The 23,739-nt window shown below is 46.4% G+C and overlaps 1 protein-coding gene across 1 annotated transcript in view; it reads left to right on the top strand.

Annotated features, from left to right (window-relative positions):
- The first annotated feature begins 337 nt into the window (after nt 1-337).
- The window catches only part of LOC116971478 (isocitrate dehydrogenase [NADP], mitochondrial-like), a 77,014-nt gene continuing 53,612 nt past the window's right edge, over nt 338-23,739 (top strand). Inside the window, exons 1-2 of the mRNA XM_033018694.1 lie at nt 338-595; nt 20,897-20,988. Coding sequence (XP_032874585.1) covers nt 514-595; nt 20,897-20,988 — 174 coding nt within the window. The 5' untranslated portion in view covers nt 338-513. The remainder of the gene's footprint in view (nt 596-20,896; nt 20,989-23,739) is intronic.

Genomic DNA, 23,739 nt, shown 5'->3' with positions numbered 1-23,739 from the left:
AGTGCTGGAGTAATTCAGCAGGTCAGGCAGCATCTCTAAATCACCAGGATAGGTGATCGCTTCTCTATCTTTCAGTCTGAAGAAGAGTTCCGACCCAAAACGTTACTCCAGCATTTTGGTTTACACCGAAGATGGACACAAACATGCTGGAGTAACCTCAGCGGGACAGGCAGCATCTCTGGAGAGAAGGAACAAGGTGCTGCCTGTCCCGCTGAGTTTCTCCAGCGTTTTGTGTCAACGTGCTCCAGGGATGCTGACTGACCCGCGGAGTTATTCCAACACTTTGTGTCTTTTCAATTTTGACTCGAGTCAATTGTGAAGGCGACCTCTGCGGGACCACAACCATAAGAGCATGCAAAAAGTGCATCTCTGATTCTCTTTAAACCAATGAGATTTAACCAGTGAAATGGTTGTTGAGCAGCAGAGCAGTCTGAGCCGGGGTGTGGACACGTCAGTAGCCGGCTCCACGCAGCCTGCGTGAGGAACTCTCCCCCACTACACACAGCAGAGGCGATGGCTGGCTTGTTCAAGACGCTGCCCAGGAGTGGAGCCTGGCTTCTCCCAGCCGCCTGCTGCCGGATCCCGCGAAGAGACTGTGAGTCAACTCGATACTCGCTTTACTTTCTCCTCACGTTTCTAATCAGTTGGCGACGTGACTGCTTGCGCGTAAAGTTCTCGCCGAGCATTTATTGTGTCAATGGCTCGGGTTCAATAAAGTCCTTCAGCCGACTTTCTGTTTCTTTAACTGCGTTTGCAACTTGCGAAAGGTTCTCATTTATCTTTCTCAAGTTTCATTTCAGACTAGTTGCCACCCTTTCATTCGCGGGGATGCTTATATCAACTATTATGGTGCTAAGTACTTCTGTCCGCTCTGTTAGACTTCCCAAGATCACTTTTCGTCAACACTTTATTTCCATCGGAAATGCCTTTGTTCGTTTTTAACATCTAACTTATTATGTTTGTAGGTATGCAATATGGCCACTGAGTGCCTAATGTGCGGTCTCCCAACAGTATTACTAACTACGTGTGTTGGAAAGAACTGCAGATGCTGGTTTAAACCCATATTCAATGTTACCAATTAGTTGCAGCAGTTTCCTTCTGGCGAAAGTTGGAAAAAAAAACAAATTCCCCTATTTCTCAATCGGATGTTTCTTAATCAAACTATCCGCTCACCTGTAGCTTGTATTAAACAAAAGCTTGTATTAAACTAAACAAAAGCGCTCAAAGAATTTAAGATTAAAAAATAATCGCTTTTGTATTGCTCTGATTTTCCTTTGGGGTCTATCAGCAGTCTCCTAGAACTTAATCATCAGCTCCTTGTACTGCAGAGTAGCACTATAGGGGTGGCTACCTCGTTCCAGAGGATTTCTGCTGGATCTCTAAATTATTCCTCCTGTACTTTATAATTTTTTGTTTCCTGGCCACTATTGTACTTGTTCTCCAGAACATAAGAACAGGAATAAGTGACAGAAAGAACTGCAGATGCTGGAGCATTGTGTAGAATACAGTGTTGGAATGACTCAGCAGGTCAGGCAGCATCCCTCGAGGAGACGGATGCACCGACATGGATAGGTGGCAGTATCGACTTCCTCCAGAGATGCTGCTTGACCTGCTGAGTTACTCCAGCACTTCCTGTCCTGGAACAGGTATAGGAGTATGTCAGGAAGTGCATGATGGTTCTTTATTGTCACATGTATTGAGGTACAGTGAAACTCATTTGAGTACTAGTATCACTATACATAAGTACTTGGATACATCTTAGATAAGCATCTCGGGTACAGTACAAGTGTATCGTAGTAATATACTGCGTCAGTATAAAGAGTCGCCAGATTCAGTTCAGTTTAGTTTATTGTCACATATACAGAGACACAGTGAAGAGCCTTTGTTGTGGTCTATCCAGTCAGCAGAAAGACAATGCATGATTACAATCGATCCCTTACAGTGTATAGATACATGATATGGGAATAACGGTTAGTGCAAGGTAAAGCCAGCAAAGTCTGATTAAGGATAGTCTGAGGGTCACCAAAGAGGTAGATAGTAGTTCAGCACTGCTCTCTGGTTGTGGTAGGATGGTTCAGTTGCCTGATAACAGGTTCTTGGCATGACCATGATGGCCCATTGTCCTGGTGGTGTTGCAGTGTCGGCTTGGCCAAGCGTAGCCGTGGTGCACTCCTCCTGGAATCTGGAGCAAAAAGCAATCTGCTGGCGGAACTCGACAGGTAAAGAATCATCTCCCATTTCACACCACCACCACCACCACCACCACAAACGAGTTCCTCCAGCAGTTTTTTTTTAACATAGCAATAGGTCATTCAGCCTGGTCCAGCATCATACAAGCTTGATTCAGCTCTTCTACCTCAGCACTTTTTAAAATCTGATCTTTTGTTTTCCTAATATCCAGAAATCTATGAATCTCAGTTCTGAATCCACTCAGTACTTCTGAAACATCCCATCTCCTACACCACCCTCTCTTGCCGCAGAGGCTTCTAGTTTGTGGAACCATACTTGCTGTCTATTTGACAGTCCTGACCAGCGATTTAGAAAATGTTCCTCTAATCCTGCATGCTCAACTGTGAAGTTAGTCACAAAGTAACTCTTATACCAGCCCCAACTACAATTACCTGCTTGAACTTCATACCTTTGCACACTTAGTTGCACAGTTTATATATTCTTATAAAAGAAGAAAATGTTCTAACTACTGCCAGGGATTATATAAATTAGAAATGGTGAACATTGTAAACAAAAATTAGAGGAAATACAATCTATTGAAGGAAAGGGATAAATCTACCTCCTATTGATAAGTATCAATTAATTATGTTTGCATATTACCAGTCTAAGAAAGAGGCATGGGTGGGTTTATAAACTGTACTTGCAGATGGAATAAAGTTAGTCACTTGGTCATTGTGCTTTTAGGGCAGTTGTTAAAATAACTAGGTGCAAACTGGATAATAGGAATCAGTGCTGCAAACTGTATTGAACAACTACTGCTACCGTCAAGAGTCATAAAGTATGGAAATGTGCCATTCGGCCCAATATTTCCATGCCGACCAAGATGCCCAATCTAAATTAGTCCCATCTGCTTGTGCCTGGTCTGTATTCCTCTAAACCTTTCCTATCTATGTACATGTCCAAACATCTTTTAACTGTTCTTTTGTATGTCTCAACTACTCCTCTGGCAGCTCATTCCATATGTTTACCACCCTCTTAAGGGCCTGTCACACCAGTATGCGACTGCATGTGGCTAGCGCGACCTAACGTGATAGCTTGAGCCGTACGGCCTCGCGGGGCCGGTCCCACTTCAATCGCCGGAGGCGTATGGAGTTGTGCGGGGCTGGTCCCGACATCACGCGGGGCTCCGAAAAACTGACACTGTCCAAAAATTCCGCGCGACAACGGCCTATCGGCCCGCAGCCGCATTGAGGCCGTACGCAGCGTCTTGACGCCGTACGCAGCGTCTTGACGGCGTATGCCTAGCGCGTGGCGTTGCGCGATGACGTCACCGCCCAGGGTGCCGTTGCGTGATGACGTAACCGCCCGACGCCGTGCGACGTCCAAATTCAGTCGGCCCGCCTCCTGCCCAGCTGATTGGTGAGTATGATGCCGGGACCAGCCCCGCACAACTCCAGACGGCTCCGCGTTTGGAAGTGGGACTGACCCCACGAGGCCGTACGCCTCAAGCCACCACGTTTGGTCGCGCTAGACGCATGCAATCGCATGCTGGTGGGACAGGCCCTTTAGGTTCCTATTAAATCTTTCCCCTCTCTCTTTAAACCAATGTTCTCTAGTAAATTATCTCTGCACTCTTTCCAGCTTAATAGCATATTTCCTATAACAGGATGACCAAACCTGAACACAATAATCGAAGGCTGACTGGTGAAGGCCAGCATGCCAAAAGCATTCATTGTATTCCTTGACCCTTCTGTTGTATAGCACTCCCAGGGCGCTACCATTCACTAGGTTTTTTTCACTACCATTCACTGTGAAGGTTCTACTCTGGCTCGACTTCCCAAAAAGCAACACCTCTCACATATCTGAATTAGACTCTATTCGCCATTTCTCGGCCCACTTGCCCAGCTGATCAAGATCCTGCTGTAACTTTTGATAACCATCTTCACCGTGTACGATACCACTTTTATCAGCGTCATCTGCAAACTGAGTAATCATGCCTTGTACATTCTCATCCAAGTTCCTCTTTGTTTGAACCATGTTTTGTTTGAACTTTGTTTTGAAAATTTTCTTGGATCATTTTACAAATATCAATTACTTGCAACAGAGTATGATGTAACTATGGTATTGTACCCAATTTGACTGTGCCCTGGATTTGTTGTACCAAATTTGGCTCGGTGGCTTGTCCATTAGTGCTAAATCGAGTCTGATTCTGAATTAATATTACGCGTGGAACACGAGTCCAATCTGATTCTGTGTCTGCCATATCAAATCTGGACTCAGTTTTCTAAGACTGTCGAACCCAATCCACCTCAGTTGCTTGCGTCCGGATGGCATGAACGTTGAATTCTCCCAATTTTGCTAGCCCTTGCTGTCTCCTCCCCTTCCTTAACCCTCGAGCTGTCTCCTCCCATCCCCCCGCCCTCGGGCTCCTCCTCCTCCCTTTTTCCTTCCTTCTCCCCCCCACCCCCCATCAGTCTGAAGAAGGGTTTCGGCCCGAAACGTCGCCTATTTCCTTCGCTCCACAGATGCTGCTGCACCCGCTGAGTTTCTCCAGCATTTTTGTGTAACACCTCAGTTGAATATGTGTGACAGCCATTATGAATCCAGTTTTGAATTACAATGTGCATGTGACAGACTGAATGTGACTCTGACTCTGACTCTGGCTGTGGTTTAGATTTTAACTGGCCTTGTCCAATTCAATTATTTTGCTTCAGCAATGCAGTCAAGATAAGACATTAGGATGACTGTGAAATCTAAACGAGAAGAAATTGGAACAAGTGTCCGCTGAAGATGTTTGCAGCAGTGCCTCTAATAATATTGAATTAGCTCTGAACCACTTAATTCCAGAACTAGACTGCAGACATAGTTTAAATAAATCATCCTCATGCAGACTCTGTTGAATAAATAAGCTAGATAAGAAGATGGTAGTGATTTTGTCAGGGAAAAGGCAAGGCATTTGGGTGTGTTGAACATAACATCCGAGGCACTGCTGAGTGGCTTCACCGTTTCAATGAGTGGAATGTATGGAAATAGTTTTTTTTGAGAAATCATTGCAGTAGTTGACTTGTTTAAGAAGGAACTGCAGATGCTGGAAAATCGAAGGTAGACAGAAATGCTGGAGAAACTCAGCGGATGAGGCAGCATCAAGTAGTTGACTTTGTCACTGCAACAATGACTTATGATTTTCTCTGGTGAACCTTGTCCATGGATGCATATTTACCATCTAGATCTAGAAGATGTTGTCTGCTGTAGTTGACTTTGATCTACTCTATTAAATCTGGTACACAAGCTGAATGGCTTTGATCTTGAGTTTTTGGTTTAGTTTAGAGATACGGCGAGGAAACCGGCCCTTCGGCCCACCCAGTCTGCTCCGAACAGCCACCCCCACACACTAACCCGATCCTACACACTCTAGGGACAATTTACAATTTTACCAAGTCAAATAGCCTACAAACCTGCACAATTTGGAGTGTGGGAGGAAACTGGAGTTCCCGGAGGATCCCAAAATCCTGGGGCGCCGCGCGCTACCGCGCGTCACTGCCTACACCACCACGTGCCATGCGGGCGTAAATGACATCGCGCAAATGACGCCCAAGTGGGACAGTCCTTTAAGGTCTAAGGGCTTGTGGATTCAACATGACCTTTGCATCACACACAATCCTGCCACATATTGATGTTCCTTTCTTTATATCAGGAACAAAATTCATGAATCCCTGCATCAAGTACAGAGCAATTGTTTTGTGGGAATATTTGCCATTGTGGATAGATTCACCTAACTGGGCCTTCAGTGCTTCAGTGAGAAGCCCATCCTCCACAATTAATGGTCAATGGTGCTTTTATTGTCAAGTGTATAATGCTAACACACAGTGAAATTATTTTTCTTACAAACAGTCCAGTTGCATATTGCCATACCTCCGATTAGCAACAGAAATGGCTGACTGAGCCTGTATGCAAGAGGTGCCATCCTTTGATGCCATTTTCGAAGTCCACGCTATAGTTCTCATGAGCGGTGCCTGTTCCAGGCAAGTCCCAGGCTGTTGCAGGCCTCCAGTTATTGCCTCCCTTGGACACGACGTCCTCCTTTTTGCCCGTCCACCTTAATTTCGTGTACGTCTTTGGAGTGTGGAAGGAAACCAAAGATCTCAGAGAAACCCCACGGGGGGAATGTACAAACTCTGTACAGACAGCACCCGTAGTGTCAGGATTGAACCGGTGTTTCTGGCACTGTAAGGCAGCAACTCTACCGCTGTGCCATGGTGCCGCCCTTTGTTCCCAGGTGGGCGCCTCCTGCAGCCATCCTCGAGGGCCTAGTGGGCCGGGCCCTGATTCTTTCTCCTCTCTTAACGGCCTTTCTCCTCGCCCAATGCATCTGACGTAGTCACCAGCTCTCTCCCCCATCATCGGGGGACAAGCAGGGACCGGCTCGATGGGCACCCCCTGTGGCAGCGATTCGCGGGATCTTCTGCCCGGCCATGGAGGACCCTCTCAGCGGGCCCCCCTTGAAGCCGCGATCCGCCGGGAGCAAGGGCCGCGATCCCCTGGGAGCTTCAGCCATGCGCGCCATCCTGGGTCATCGAAGGATGGTGAATAAATGCTGCCTTTCCAGCAATGGCTGGTTCCCATAACTGCAAAATGCTGTTGGTGCTGGAAGTATCCAACATAAGCTGAATGCTGGAAGTACTTAGCACAGATCCTTTTCCTATTAAAAGTAGAGTTAACACAAAATAGACCCAAAAAGCTGGAGTAACTTAGCAGGACAGGCAGCATCACTAGATAGAAGGAATGGGTGACCTTTTGGGTCGAGATCCTTCTTCAGTTAACACAAATTGATAATTAGAGTTACAATGCTTATCAGTGAAAATGGTCTTTTTTGTGCAAAAAATTGGCAGAAAATGTGTCAATTGACAATGAATCTGTGGAATTCAAGTCAATGGATATTTTTAAGGTGGAGATAGGTAGGCTCTTGATTAGTACGAATGTTAGGAGTTATGGGGAGAAGGTAGGAGAATGGGGTTAGGAGTGAGTGATAGATCAGCCATGATTGAATGGCGGAGTAGACTTGATGGGCCAAATGGCCTAATTCTGCTCCTATCACTTACGAATTTGGGAGACTGGTGCAGGATTCCCAAAAAGTTAATTTGCAAGTTCGGTAGTAAGGAAGGCAAATTTAATGCTAGCACTTATTTCGAGACGACTACATTCTTTTTAACCGGGATGTCATGCTGAGGCTATTTGCCAGAGTCCATTTCTTATTTACCTGAATGCTCAAAAGTGGAAATGATTCCAGCTGTTGGTGCAGATAAGGTTAAGAGCAAAGTTAGGGAAAAAAGTATGTCAATAATTTGGGTAAAGATTTGGGTGAGGCATTGTTGATGTTGAACAAACAGGACATATTGTCCTGTAATTCAACAATGATGTCAGTATGCAAACAAGCCTCCAGCAGTCCAGACATTATATAAGGAATCATTTGAATAAGTGATAGACACAAAGTACTGGATTAACTGAGTGGATCAGGCAGTATCTCTGGAGAAAATGGATTAGGAGCTGCAAAGTTGTGCAACAGTTGTCACTGCTTTACAGTGCCAGAGTCTCGGGTTCGATCCTGACTACGGGTGCTGTCTGTACAGAGTTTGTACAATACAATACAAATTTATTGTCATTTGAGCCCCAGTGAGACTCAAACGAAATTTTGTTTCCACAGCCATACAAACAAAAACAATGTCCTACAGACATACACACAATTAAGTTCACACAAACATCCATCACAGTGAACCCACTGTGATGGAAGGCAAAGTCTTTTCTCTCCCCTGCTCTCAATTTCTCTCCCGATGTCCAAGCTCCAGGCGGGTGATGCTAAGTCCCACGGCCATTTTAGGCCGCGCGGGGCGATTTACGGCCCCGCTCCCAGTCTGAAAGTACAAGGTCGGAGCCCCAGCGTGCGATGGTGAGTCCCACGGCCATGAAGCCGCGCCAGGTGATGTACGGTCCCGGTCCGGGTCGTTCCAACCCCGCGACACGGACTGGAGAAGTCGCGTTGCGGGAGCTCCGGGAAGCGGTCTCTCTCTCCCCCCGGACCCGCGAGCTCCCGATGTCCCGACAGTCCACCGGACCTGCGGCTGCGTTGCTGGAGCCTCCGAGCCCCAGGAGTCGAGTCGCAGCAGCGAGTCACCACCGCTCCCCACGCACCGAGGCCGGCCAGCCCCACGATGGTGAGTAGTCCGCAGATCCGCAGTCTCCCGAGCCCCCGGGTCATTCAGGTTGGAGGCCGCTCCACGGTGCTAGGCCCCAACGACAACGGAGACCCGACAGGGAAAAGGTCGGGTCTCCCGAACAGGGAAGAGATTTAAAACGGTTTCCCCCTCCCCCCCCCCGCCCCCCACATATACACATTTAAAACCAAGCTTAAAAAAACACAAACACTACATTTAACTAGACAAAAATAAAAAAAAGACAGACAGGCTGTAGGAGCCGCTGCAACGAGTCGCGCCGCCACCAGTTACATTCTCCCTGTGACTGCGTGGGCTTTCTCCGGTTTCCTCCCACTTTCCAAAGATGTGTAGGTTTGTAGGTTAATTGGGTTTTGTAAAGTGTGCAGGATAGAACTAGTGTACGGGTGATCACTGGTCGGCGTGGACTCGGTGGGACTGTATCTCTAAACTAAAATAAGGTGATGTTTCAGGTTGGGATGCTTCTTCAGACTGATTGCAGTGGAGAGCGGGGGGACTGGAAGTGAAGGGGGAAAATAAAACGGACAAACCGGGCTGGCAACAGATGTAATATATTGAATAAGAAAGTTTGGGAAACAAATAAAGATAGTTGACATTTTTGATCACGTAAAAAATTTAAAAAGCTGTATATTTTTAAATATTTGTTTAAATATGCTAAAGCAATCTGAAATGGGTGCTGCAGGAATTTTTGAATGTTGCAAGGACTGGACTGGACAAATTTGTTATGGGGAAAAGCTTGGCAAGTGATAGGTGGATACAGGTGAGAGGGGGGAGAGGATAATTAGTAGATGGGTGGAGTAAGTGACAAAGGCTAATTGTGTAAAGGAGGCAAAAGCATGTTGTATTACAGTAGATGCCATTCAGGACAGGTTTATGCAGGAACTATTTGCTGTGACAAAGAAAAATTCCACCAAAATGTTAGGACCTTTTTTGTTGGTTCTAAGCTAATCCACTTCTCGGTGGATTGTCACCTTGTCGTGGTGGAGAAGCTTGTGTGGTCCTGAGATCCTGAGAGCGATGCCGTCTGGAGCTATGCTCCTGGTAGGGCCACCCATGGTGGTAGGGTTGAGGGGGAGGTCTCTGACAAAGAGAAATCCAACCAATACCTCAATGGTGGAACAGGCAGAGGACAATCGCTGACCTTAGTGGAGCGTCATAATGGCTGGGAAGGCGGATGAAGGCTGCAGCAGAAAAGGGTCTCCAGTCGTCTTGGACTCCATGCTACTGGATCCTGACCCAGATCTGTCAAGGCCCGTGGGGTGGTTGTCTGTGCACAGTCTCCCCACGTTAAACAAAGTCACGCACAGGCGACCTCCATTTATGGTATAGCACCCTGGAGACACCCATGGTCAGCCATGACCGAAGGGGGCCTAAGAAGAAGACACTACCCAAAATAGGAGCAACATAACATATGCTGCTTTTATTTTTGTTTCTCCCCCCCCCCCCCCCCCCCCCCCCCGCCATCCTTGCAAAAGTACCCCACCTCCCACTGGATTGCACAGCATTTTTGATTTTGGTTAGAATTATGTGTAGGGATTTCTAGGTCATGATCCATTTGAATAATGGAATAGGTGCAGGATTGTGTGGTTTGTACATTTTTTTCTTATATTCATGTGGATTGAAATCCTCGGTTGCAAACAATTTTTTTATTTTCTCTCATCATGTTTGTACTGTTATGAAACAGGCCGTGCACAGCAATGTATGTTTTCCTCCTCGTTGTCATATCTATGCATGTGGTTCCACTTGAGAGTTTACTGTTATAACATGGGCACAAACAATGCACATTCTGTTCTCTACTCAAAGTAATATCTATATTACTAAAAGTCTGATCTTGACCGCTTTTGGTTCGCTGTGGCGTGATTTCCGAGAGAACGCCACCACCTACGGCCATCATTTTTGTCCACCTCGCTCAGAGCCCCCCTCCGCCTTCCAGGACCGGAAGATTTTTCCCAACGATGAAAAATCAGAGAGATATTAATGTTTTTTTTTTAAATCCCCATTTTCTCTGCTGCCCCCGCTGGCGGCAGGAGGGAGGGACTATAAAACCCGGAAGTGTAGTCCATCACTCAGTCTCTGCCAGACCCAGGAAGCGAGAGGCTCACGCTCTCTGAGCTGCGAATAATACTGAATGCACGTCTACTCAAAGGTATCAAAGGTATTTTATTGGTCACATTCACATACACCTAGGTGTAGTGAAGTGAAATGCTTCTTGCCATTTTGCAGCACATAAAGAAGGAATACAGACATAACATTAATAAGAGATTTAAACATAAAGAACATCCCCCCACAATGGTTCCCATTATGAGGGAAAGCACAAAGTCCAGTCCCCAACCCCAGTTCACCCATAGTCGGGCCTATTGAGGCTTCCACAGTTGCCTCTACGGAGGCCCGATGTTCCAGGCCGTTCTCGCCAGGTGATGTTGCTCCGGCGTTGGGAGAGTCCTCTCAGCGGCTTGGGAACCCTGGAACGGCCGCTTCCGTACTGGAGGCCGCGGCTTCCGAAGCCAACAAGGCCGCGCCGGTTGGAGCTCCACAACTGGCGATCTCATCGAGAGATCCCAGGCTCCCGGTGTAAAGTTCAGCGCCGCCGCCCGCAGCTGGTCGCTCCACAGTCCCGCAGCTCCTCGATGTTTTCCTCAGCGATCTTCAGCTCACCGGAGCTCCAGCGTGGTGACTCGGGCAAGGCATCGCCCGCTCCGCGATAGCGCTCCAGCGCTGTGCCGCTGCCGCGAGGACGGGTCGAAGCTGCAGCCCGGAGAAAAGCTGCCTCTCCGACCAGGTAGGGACCCTGAAAGGTAGTTTCCCCCTCCCCCCCCCCCCACCCCCCACATAAAAAAGTCTAGACCTCCAAACAAATCACTTTAACTAACTTAAAATTAAAATAAAAAGATGAAAAGACAGACAGCTGCTAGCTGGGCAGCCATGCACAGGACAGCGCCCCCTACTCCATGGTGAGTCCCCTCGATGCGGCTGTAAGGTGGCTGCTGCCCAATTGTTTGCCTCGCCTTTTTAACAAGTTTGTGTTCACAACATGAATTTTGGTTGTCGGGTGGCTGCTGCCCAATTGTTTGCCTCGCCTTTTTAACAGGTTTGTGTTCACAAAATGAATTTTGGTTGTCGGGTGGCTGCAGCCCAATTGTTTGCCTTGGCTTGGCTTTTAAAATCGTTGCACCAGCCCCAGAATCCATTCGGCCCACAATGTTTATACTAGCCCTCTGGAAACCAGTACCTTCGGCCCGCAACACCCATACTAGCACAACAGAAAGCCCCCCCCCCCCCTCACTGGCGAGCAATATTGGAATTGGTGGCGAGGTGGAATATTGCGTTGGTGACCAGCCCTCCCGTGTGATGCTGGGACCCAACGGGTCCCACTTAGTCTAGTAGCTCATAATTTTCTTCAACCCGTGGTTAGCATGCGGTCAAGGGTGCAACTTTCCCGCTTGAGCCAAAAGTCAAGGTATAAGTATGAAAATGGGAAGAAACTGTCAACAGTACAATGCGGGTATTAGACACTAAACTTAATGGGCTGGATTTTGTTAGGATTTGCCAGCGGTCTTGCATTCGGCTGCCGATGTTTAGTAGATTCTAGGACTCCCACACAGATGAGGCACGGTGGTGCAGCGGTACAGTTGCTGCCTTACAGCGCCAGAGACCCAGGTTCGATCCTGACTGTACGGAGTTTGTACGTTCTCCCCGTGACCGCATGAGTTTTTTCCAAGATCTTCGGTTTCCTCCTACACTCCAAAGACGTACAAGTTGGTAGGTTAATTGGCTTGGTATAAATGTTTTAAAAAATTGTCCCTTGTGTGTGTAGGCTAGTGTTAATGTGCAGGGACCACTGGCCGGTGAGGAGTCAATGGGCAGAATGGCCTTTTTCCACGATGTATGTTTAAACTAAAACTAAAAAGATAAAGAAACCTCAAACATACTAGCCAGTTTCCTCTGCATGTTCACAAGTTATAGGAGTAGAATTTGGCCATTCGGCCCATCGAGTCTACTCCGCCATTCAATCATGGCTGATCTCTGCCTCCTAATCCCATTTTCCTGCCTTCTCCCCATAACCCTTGACATCCGTTCTAATAAAGAACTTGTCTATCTCTGCCTTACAAATATCTGCTGATGGCCTCCATGACTCTCTGTGGAAAAGAGTTCCACAGATTAACTACCCTCCTCGTCTTTTTAAAAGAGCGCCTTTTAATTTCCGAGGCTATGACCTCTGGTCCTCGTCTCTCCCACCAGTGGAAACATCCTTTCTCCATCCACTCTATCTATTCCTTTCTTTATTCTGTAAGTTTCAATGAGGTCCCCCCCTATGTTAGGGGGTGTTGTGCCAAGTAACAGCATCCTGTTAAGATTCTCCAGTACTTAAACACTTGCATGACTTGCATATGGTGTTTGAGGCTGCACTGTTGCTCTGGGCCTTGCTGGTTGATTCCAGGACTGTTTCAACCAACTACAGGAGGTGTAGGTTAAACACAAACTAGATATTCCTTCCAGAGCCCAAAAAAATGAAGATGCTTCTTTTTCAACAGATCTGTTTCCGAGTGAATGGTTATGTTTCTGGAACTGTAGACAGATAGAATAAGGAACTGCAGAAGCTGGTTTACCAACGAAACGCACAAAATGCTGGAGTTTTCATGGCGAACATGGATAGGTGATGTTTGGTTCTTCAGAGAATGGTTCTGACCTGAAACATCATCTATCTATGTTCCCCAGGGGTGCCGCCTGACCCGCAGAGCTATTGCAGCATTGTGTGTATTTCAGGGCTGCCAACATTGGGTGAGAGTTGGGTGGGAGAAATTGCGAGAGACCAAGCCCGAGGAGCGTAGGGTGTGGGGGGGGGGGGGGGGGTGCGTCTATGTCCCACAAACACTCACCGGCTCCCCGTCCGCATCTGCCCCCGCCGCTGCTTCTGCTTCCATCCCTCCGCCCCGGCTCACCAACACCCATGACCAGATTGCTCAGAGCACAGCAGCGCCTTGTCCAAAGCTGGAGATATTGAAACATTTCTAGCCAAAAAAGTGGGGGGGCTGCAGCCCCTTAATTCTTTGGGGGGGGGGGGGGGGCTGCAGCCCCCGCAATTCCTAAAATTCCGACTGCCGCCTGGAGCAGGACATGGCCTCACTTGCTGCGCTGGGTGACACTCATTCACTGCCGTGTCTTTCAATGTAAATCTGCATGGGGACATGGTTTGGAGGTGTGTGACAGTTCGGTCAAGTAAGAATAACAGAGAATAAGAATGCTGCTGTCTTATCAACAGATGAGCACACAAGCAGTTGATAGTAGTTTTGAAATTCTCGTTGATCACAGAATTTTTCACGACAGAGCGTGAGAGATTCTGTGATCAGCGTGAGAATTGGGCGAACTGCGTGAGTCTCACGCTCGATGCGGCTTGGCAGCTCTGGTATTTCCCAGTTGGATTAAGAACTATGGGTATGAGCTTTGAGGTGTAAATTTTACTTCAGAGTCACGTGAGTGACTACGTGAAGAACCCGTCCAGCACGTATGCACGACATGAGCGTTCACGCAGTGCAACAACGACGAACGGGAGTACAGGCGCTCCCGCTACAAGCTTTAAAAAGACGGACCGTCAGGTAAGTACTTACTCTCGTTATTCGTTATTGGAAAACTTTGTTATTCTTTGTGCTCTCCAGACAAAAAAAATGGAGAAAATGAGCAAGGCACAACAAGGGAAAAAGACCGCCCCCCCGTTTGACTCCAACAGAACAGGAGCGTTCCATCAGTGGGGGGCGAGAGGCGGCACCTGGACCGCACACGCTGCGGTCCACAATCAGTGATACCGAGCCGAGCCCAGTCCCGCTAGTGCAACCTGACCAACAGCAGCGGACTGGAGGCAAATCAAAAAGGAAAACTAACCGGCTGGTAATCACTGATGACTCTGACCAGGAAGACTCTCCACCCGAGAGCGGCAGAGGCAGCCGCCTGAGCCGCATGGAAAGGCTCATGGAGCAAATGCTCCAGCGAGACTTGCTTCGGGAGCTGGAGCAGTCTCGCCAAGGGAGTTCAGGCACTCCCCCAGTGCCTTACAATGCACTGATCATCGCTTCCCCCTCAGCCGAGGGCAGCGTTGGCGACCAGGACTGGGCTGGTCAGGAACAGGGGTCACTGGCCGAAGATGTCGGGAGTACGTACAGGACCAGGAAGAGCTGCTGGGTGTGGTGAATCGCTACGTGGCTACACCACGAGTGGGGCGGCCGTTGCAGCCAAAATTGGCGGCCAGCATTGACTACCTGTCCTTCAAACCCCTACAAGAACAGGTAGTCAATGAGGCACTAGAACTCTACTCGCCTCCGGAGAACTGCATTTTGCTCAACGTACCGGCCGTCAACAGCCAAATCTGGGGGTACGTTGGGCAGAGTATCCGAAACCAGGAACTGAAATTGCAGCGTATCCTCAAGCTCCTGACGTCAGCTATCACATCCTATGCTCGTTCCGTGGATGGGGTGGACATGACCACAAACCAGCAAGGCACATTAGCTCTGCTGTGCAACACCCAATACGAGATAAACAACCTCCGTAAGGAGATAATAAGACCTGCCCTCAACCCCAAATTTGCAGGACTGTGCAAAACACCGGCCTCAGAGCCACAGATCCTGCTGTTTGGCAAAGACTTGTCAAAACAAGTAAAATACCTCGAGGAAGAGTCCAAAGCATTCGGCCTCATGAGGGCAGGCCCCGGAATAAGCAGACCCACACAGCCCAGACGGCAGTACCCCACCGCGTCCACCAGTCAACGTCAAACCCACGGGACTGGTGAAAGCTCGGGGTCCGCATACCATCCCCGAAGGCCTTTTTTAGGCCAGGGCCCAGAGCCCCATGGAAAATGCGCCACCCCCAACCAGCAGTACATCCAGCAACACAACATCAGATGAAGAAACCGAAGAAAGGCACACACCCATAACTATGGAGGTAGGTGGGTCTGGTTCCTACCAGCATATGAAAAGTGGGGAAACTGTACTAACAGGGGGGAGATTACACCTGTTCATGGAAGCATGGAGATCTATCACAAATGATAGTTATATACTTAACAGTATTCGTGGATATAAAATAGAATTCATCCAAGAAATGCCACCAGTTCAGCATGCACCACAAAGGGTCTTTACCCTCTCAGTCAAAGAAAAACTAGAGGGTCAAGCAGAATTGGTGAGGTTACTCACAAAAGGTATCATTGAGAAATCGAAACGTGAACCTTTGGAATTTGTCTCAAATATTTTTACCAAAAACAAAAAAGATGGTGGATGTCACATCATCATTGACTTAACCTCACTAAATACCTTTGTTAAGTATATACATTTCAAAATGGAAACATTTGTAACTGCCAAACAACTGATTTCCAAAGGATACTTTATGGCAAGCATCGATTTAAAAGATGCCTACTATTCAGTGCCCATTCAAAAGGATCATCGCAGATACCTGAAATTTACCTGGATGGGGCAACTATGGCAGTTTAAAGCGTTGCCTATGGATTAACATCAGCCCCAAGACTATTTACCAAGATATTAAAACCAGCCTTGGCAACATTAAGAAAACAGAGACATATTGTCATGGCATATCTTGATGATATTCTAATAGTAGGCAAAACCATGGAATTGGCTAAATCAGCTCTATTAGCTACCAAACAATTGTTTGAAACCCTGGGATTTGTCTTACATCCAGATAAATCTAAGTTGACGCCATCCACAACTATGGACTATCTGGGATTCACAATTAACTCAGTCCACATGTCTGTAACAATGCCAAAAGATAAAGCAGCAGAATTGGCACAGACGTGTAATAATTTAATGGTTAGCGATCGACCAACCATCCGACAAGTGGCAAGAGTAATTGGCAAAATAGTAGATGCAGGAAGATTGCTCCCGATGTTGGGGAAGTCCAGGACAAGGGGTCACAGCTTAAGGATAAGGGGGAAATCCTTTAAAACCGAGATGAGAAGAACTTTTTTCACACAGAGAGTGGTGATTCTCTGGAACTCCCTGCCACAGAGGGTAGTCGAGGCCAGTTCATTGGCTACATTTAAGAGGGAGTTAGATGTGGCCCTTGTGGCTAAGGGGATCAGAGGGTATGGAGAGAAGGCAGGTACGGGATACTGAGTTGGATGATCAGCCATGATCATATTGAATGGCGGTGCAGGCTCGAAGGGCCGAATGGCCTACTCCTGCACCTAATTTCTATGTTTCTATGTTTCTATGCAGGTCACTTTGACCGAGTCATGAAATTACCCATTGAAGCGATATCAGAGCTACAATGGTGGATAGAGAACATTTGGCATAGTTCCAGCCCTATCATCATCAATAACCCAACGTTAACTATACAAACAGATGCCAGTGCTCAAGGCTGGGGAGCAACTAATACCATATCCAGCACGGGTGGTAGATGGACTAACCTAGAATCATCTTTACTACAGACACTGGGCATAAATTATTTGGAAATGTTGGGTGCGTTTTATGGTTTAAAAGCATATTCTACGAATATGCACCACTTGCATGATCGTTTACAGATTGATAATACCACGGTGGTGGCCTATATTAACCATATGGGTGGAATAAAATCGATATCGTGTGACAATTTGGTCAACACAATCTGGCAATGGTGTGTCGATAGACATATTTGGCTATCAGCAACTTACCTACCAGGTAAGCTAAATACAGTGGCAGACACCAGGTCACGCAAATTCAATGATAACACCGAATGGATGTTAAATCCCAAAGCATTTGCTAAAATTACAAAGCAATATGGCACACCAGATATCGATCTCTTTGCATCCAGACTAAATCACCAGGTACCAATGTATGTCGCTTGGGAACCAGACCCTGAGGCAGCAGCGATAGATGCATTCGCGCTGGACTGGGGAAAATATTTATTTTATGCCTTTCCCCCCTTCTGCCTCATCAGTCAGGTACTACGCAAAATACAGATTGGCTCTGCTTCAGGTATTTTGATATTACCCGACTGGCCTACACAGCCATGGTTCCCAGTGGTCCTCGACATGGTAATCGAAACCCCAATGACCTTTTCCAGTAGCCCAGACCTATTGATTCACCGGGTATCAGGCATAAGCCATCCATGCCAGGATAAAATTAAACTACTGGGTTGCAGATTATGAAAAGACCACTGCTGGGCCTGGGATTGTCTGACAGGACCATCAACACGATGACAGCGTCCCACTGTATGTCCACAAAAAAACAATACCTATCGAGCATCAGGAAGTGGGAAAGATACTGCTCGAATACAGGAACTACATACTCATCTACAACCATAACCAATGTACTGGAGTTCCTGGCAGGCCTTCACCACAATGAAGGACTGAGCTACAGCGCCATCAATACTGCCAGAAGTGCTCTGTCAGCCTACTTAATACAGGCACCAGGACAACAGGCCATAGGGTCTCACCCACTGGTGATCAAACTCATGAGAGGTATATTCAACTCCAATCCCCCTAGAGCTAGGTACACCCAAATCTGGGATGTCAGTGTGGTCCTGACATACCTAAGGGGATGGTCACCAGCCAGGTCTCTCACCCTGGAACAGCTAACCCTGAAGACGGTCATGCTGATGGCACTAGTCTCAGCACAGAGAGTCCAGTCCCTCCACTTACTGCGACTGGACAACATGGTTATAACACCAGACCGTGTCTCATTCACCATTCAGGAGCTGGTAAAGCAGAGCAGGCCAGGAACATCAGGCCTAGTTCTGGATTTCCGGGCATACCCACCTGAACCACGGTTATGTGTCATGACCCACTTACTAAATTACATCAACACAACAAGAGATCCCCGAGGGAGAGAAAAAGCCTTATGGGTCAGCCACAAGAAACCTCTTGGTCGGGTGACGAGCCAAACTATCTCAAGATGGCTCTAGCAGGTATTGGGAGCTGCTTGAGTAAATACTGATGTATATACATCTCACTCCACCAGGGCAGCATCCACATCAGCGGCTAAGAGGATGGACGTGCCAATGGACCACATCCTGGCTACAGCGGGGTGGTCCATGCAGAAAACGTTCCAAACGTTCTATAATAAGCCGCTGGCAGAACCTGTATTGTTTGCAGAAAGAGCTTTAGAATCTGCAAATATATAATTTAAGCCCGGGGGAGCATTTTTATTTTTTGTTATTGTTTAATAAATACCATTATTGTTTTACAAACAGATTCATGGTTGATTACGATAACATACTTCCTCCCTCGAATGACTTCGGCAGCGAGTGAAGTATGAACTGTTACACGGTTTGAAATCACAGAGCTTTAAAATCTTCACGTAGTCACTCATGTGACTCCGAAGTGAAATCGTAAGATTAAACGAGAACTTACCAGTTCGAAGTTTGATCTGTATTTTATGAGGAGTTACGATGAGGGATTACGTGCCCTCCGCTCCCACCCTCAATTATAGAGATCAACTGGTATCTTAGTTCTCCTTTTCTTTACTATGTTTATTTCAATTATTGTGTTTCCTGTGATTCCACACCACTGCTTTGAAGTATGTCGCGCATGCGTGCTGGACGGGTTCTTCACGTAATCCCTCATCGTAACTCCTCATAAAATACAGATCAAACTTCGAACTGGTAAGTTCTCGTTTAATTTTACTATTCTGATGCACCTCTAGTTGGAGAATAAAGTGCCTTTTGAGATTTCGTAGGCACCATGTATTATAAATGCTGGCATGACCTTTTATAAATCTAAAACGTTGACAGACCAGCAAATTATTCCAGATGTGTTCGGCACTCCAGCCATGTTGTAACTTCATTTACAGAGAAAGCTGCACAAAATATATGGCTTAACCATTTTGAATTGTGTTGGACAAACCCTGTTCTTGAGTAGTAGGGAATGACATTCATGTCTATGTAGAGTGTGGATCCCTCACAGTAACAGTCATTTACACACAAGGTCCAAGCAGTAGTGTATGTGTGTATTAAAAAAAAGCCTTGTGTTCACAAACCTACAGCAGAAGAATATATGTGTAAGACAGAACTGCAGATGCTGGTTTAAACCGAAGATAGACACAAAAAAGCTGGAGTAACTCAGCGGGACAGGAAGCATCTCTGGAGAGAAGGAATGGGTGACATTTCGGGTCGAGACCCTATCTCGACCCCAAAACGAGATGGGGTCTCCTTGATCCTTGTGATTCCTTGAACATCGTCTCCTTTTATCTGTGTTTTCACACCTTACCTTTCCATATCTCTCTGTCTCCCTCTCCCCGAATCTCAGTCTAAAGAAGGGTCTCGAACCGAAACGTCACCCATTCCTTCTCTCCACAGATGCTGCCTGTCCCGCTGAGTTACTCCAGCTTTTTGTGTCTATCTTTGGTGTAAGCCAGCATCTGTACTAGTTTCTTTCTACTCACGTGGGTTTTACATTAACTGATGGAATCAATATTCTGAATGACCAGAATGTTATCACTTTCAAATAAACCCACTATTATTTATGCTGTTCCTTAAAGAGCAGATGGAAATGATTTCTAGTCTCTTGTGTAATAAATCATTGACATGGCTTGTAAAATGAATGACTTGGCTTGTAATTTAATTTGTCGGCACCGAAACATGGCGACACTTGTCAAGGTAAGGTCCGCTACATGATCTTACAGGGCTGTCTGCAAAACAAAGCACTTCATTGTACATAGGTACGTGTGACAAAAAAGTATAAATGAATCATTAACATTGACGACATTAACTTTATTTGACCTGCGGTTCCTCTTAAAATGATAACCCATGGGTTGAAAATCAGGGCCAAGATGAAACCAATATTCTGAATGACCAGAATTTCAGCACTTTCAGATGAATCCATTATCATGAATACAAATTGCTCTCTTCCTTTTCCCACGATGTGTGATTTCCTACAAGAGACCCGTCCCCCAACCCTCCCTCCCTCCCCCTTCCCCCCCATCTGCATTCATGCCCACATGCCACTGTGCTTCCTTTTAATGTTTTAAAAGATTTCAGTAGTGTTTTGGAAAAAATAAAATAGATTTTCTCTGTACCTCTGTAATTAGACTAACAATCAACTAACCTAGTTAACTAATAAGCGGAGGCTTGGCGATCGCTTCGCCAAACACCTCTGCTCGGTTCGCATTAACCAACCTGATCTCCTGGTGGCTCAGCACTTCAACTCCTCCTCCCATTCCGAATCCGGCCTTTCAGTCCTGGGCCTCCTCCATGGTCAGAGTGAGGACCACCGTATATTGGAGGAGCAGCACCCCATATTTTGCTTGGGCAGTTTGCACCACAGCGGTATGAACATTGACTTCTCTAATTTCAAGTAGTCCCTAACTTCTCCTCCCCTTCTCAGCTCTCCCTCAGCCGTCTGGCTCCACCTCTTCCTTTCTTCCTCCTGCCCCCCCCACCCCTCCCCACCCTCACATCAGTCTGAAGAAGGGGTTCGACCTGAAACGTTGCCTATTTCCTTCGCTCCATAGATGCTGCCTCACCCGCTGAGTTTCTCCAGCATTTTTGTCTACCATCAACTAACCTAAACTATTTTTTGTTTGCAGATACTAAAAGGCGAATCGAAGCAGATAATCCAGTTGTAGAAATGGATGGGGATGAAATGACCAGAGTGATTTGGAGTTTCATTAAAGAAAAGGTAACAGATGCGATGGATTAAATTAAATGACTGCAAGTCATAGAATGATACAGCATGGAATCAGGCCTTTCGGCCCAACTTGCCCACACCGGCCAACATGTCCCATCTGCACTAGTCCCACCTGCCTGTGTTTGATCCATATCCCTCCAAACCTGCCTATCCATGTACCTGTCTAACTGTTTCTTAGATGTTGGGATAGTCCCAGCCTCAATGACCTCCTCTGGCAGCTTGTTCCATACATCCACCACCCTTTGTGTGAAAAAGTTAGCCCTCAGATTCCTTTTAAATCGATTCACCTACTCTGGGCAAGAGACTCTGTCCATCTACCCGATCTATTCCTCTCACGATTTTATACACGTCCTTTCTATTCCTTGGAATTCTCCTTTTAATTGGGTTTAATTTATCCTTGCTTCAGAAATCATTTACTAATTTGAATTGCTAATAATAATAGAAAATCAGTGGGACCTTGAAGACCTGCTATTTTTTTTAATACCATATATTTCCTCGTTGAAATCAGCAGTATTGTCAAAATCAACCATATAATCAATTATGACCAATTAGTTTAATTGTATAACAGTTAATTAGCCTAGTCAGGTCAAAGGTTATAAACCATTTGATGTAGCCTGAATAGTTGAAATTAACATTAATTTCTTTTGAAATAAAATTAGAATTCTCTTTTTTATAAAGGTTTCAGGGCATGCAGATATTTTGAATTACTTTAATAATGCCTTTCTTGATGTAACGGTTTACGAGTGATGCGAAGCCTCTATTTTGTTTGAAAACTGGTTGGGCTCTCCACTTTATAAGGTCATAAGTAAGTGATAGGAGTAGAATTAGGCCATTCGGCCCATTCAAGTCTCATCCTCTCTTCAATCGTGGCTGATCTATTTCTCTCTCCCAACCTCATTCTCCTGCCATCTCCCCATAACTTCTGACACCTGTACTAATCAAATATCTATCGATCTCTACCTTAAAAATATCCACTGACTTGGCTTCTACAGCCTTCTGCGGCAAAGAATTCCACAAATACACCACCTTCTGACTAAAGAAATTTCACTTCATCTCATCGATACATAGACAATAGGTGCAGGAGGAGGCCCTTTGGCCCTACGAGCCAGCACCACCATTCAATGTGATCATGGCTGATCATCCACAATCAGTACACCGTTCCTGCCTTCTCCCCATATCCCTTGATTCCGCTAGCCCTAAGAGCTCTATCTAACTCTCTTTTGAATGCATCCAGTGAATCGGTCTTCACTGCCTTCTGTGGCAGAGAATTCCACAAATTCTCTTTGTGAAAAACTTTTTCCTCAACTCAGTTCTAAATGGCCTACCCCTTATTCTTCAACGGTGGCCCCTAGTTCTGGACTCCTCCAAAATCGGGAGAATGTTTCCTGCCTCTAGCATGTCCAAACCCTTAATAATTGTATATGCTTCTATAAGATCCCCTCTCGTTCTTCTAAGTTCCAGTGAATACAAGCCCACTCGCTCCATTCTTTCATCATATGACAGTCCCGCCATCCCGGGAATTAACCTCGTGAACCTACGCTGCACTCCCTCAATAGCCAGAATGCCCTTCCTCAAATTAGGAGACCAAAATTGCGCACAATACTCCAGGTGTGGTCTCACCAGGGCCCTGTACAACTGCAGAAGGACCTCTTTGCTCCTATATGCAACTCGTGTCGTTGTGAAGGCTAACGTGCCATTCGCTTTCTTCACTGCCTGCTGTACCTGCATGCTTACTTTCAGTGACTGATGTACAAGGACACCCAGGTCTCGTTGTACTTCCCCTTTTCCTAACCTGATACCATTCAGATAATAATCTGCCTTCCTGTTCTTGCCACCAAAGTGGATAACCTGACATTTATCCACATTATACTGAATCTGCCATGCTTCTGCCCACTCTCCCAACCTGTCCAAGTCAACCTGCATCCTCATAGCATCCTCTTCACAGTTCACACTGCCACCCAGTTTTGTGTCATCTGCAAATTTGCTAATGTTACTTTTAATTCCTTCATCTAACTCATTAATGTATATTGTAAATAGCTGCGGTCCCAGCACCAAGCTGTGCGACCCGTCAATGCCTACTCTTTGTTTCCTGTCTGCCAACCAATTTTTTATCCATGTCAATACCGTACCCCCAATACCATGTGCTCTCATTTTACCCACTAATCTCCTGTGTGGGACCTTATCAAAGGCTTTCTGAAAGTCCAGGTACACTACACCCACTGGCTCTCCCTTGTCCATTTTACTTGTTACATCCTCAAAAGATTCCAGAAGATTTGTCCAGCATGAATTCCCCTTGATAAATCCATGCTGACTTGGACCGATCCTGTTACTGCTATCCAAATATGCCGCTATTACATCTTTAATAATCGACTCCAGCATCTTCCCGACTCCAGCACCTCCCCCACCACTGATGTCAGGCTAACTGGTCTATAATTCTCTGCTTTCTCTCTCCATCCTTTCTTGAAAAGTGGGATAACATTAACTACCCTCCAATCCACAGGAACTGATCCATAATCCATAGAACATCAGAATCAGAATGCTGTTTATTGTCATTTAAACAAACATGGGTTCAAAAGAACATTGTAAAATGATCACCAATGTGTCCACGATTTCTAGAGCCACATCCTAGAGTACCCTGGGATGCAGATCATCAGGCCCTGGGGATTTATCAGCCTTCAGTCCCATAAGTCTACCCAACACCATTTCCTGACTAATGTGAATTTCCTTCAGTTCCTCCATCAC

Source organism: Amblyraja radiata, chromosome 3 (genome assembly GCF_010909765.2).
Source record: "Amblyraja radiata isolate CabotCenter1 chromosome 3, sAmbRad1.1.pri, whole genome shotgun sequence".
NCBI classification, from domain to species: domain Eukaryota; kingdom Metazoa; phylum Chordata; class Chondrichthyes; order Rajiformes; family Rajidae; genus Amblyraja; species Amblyraja radiata.
The sequence above is the reverse complement of the archived record's forward strand: the minus strand, read 5'-3'. Positions and strand labels throughout refer to the sequence as shown.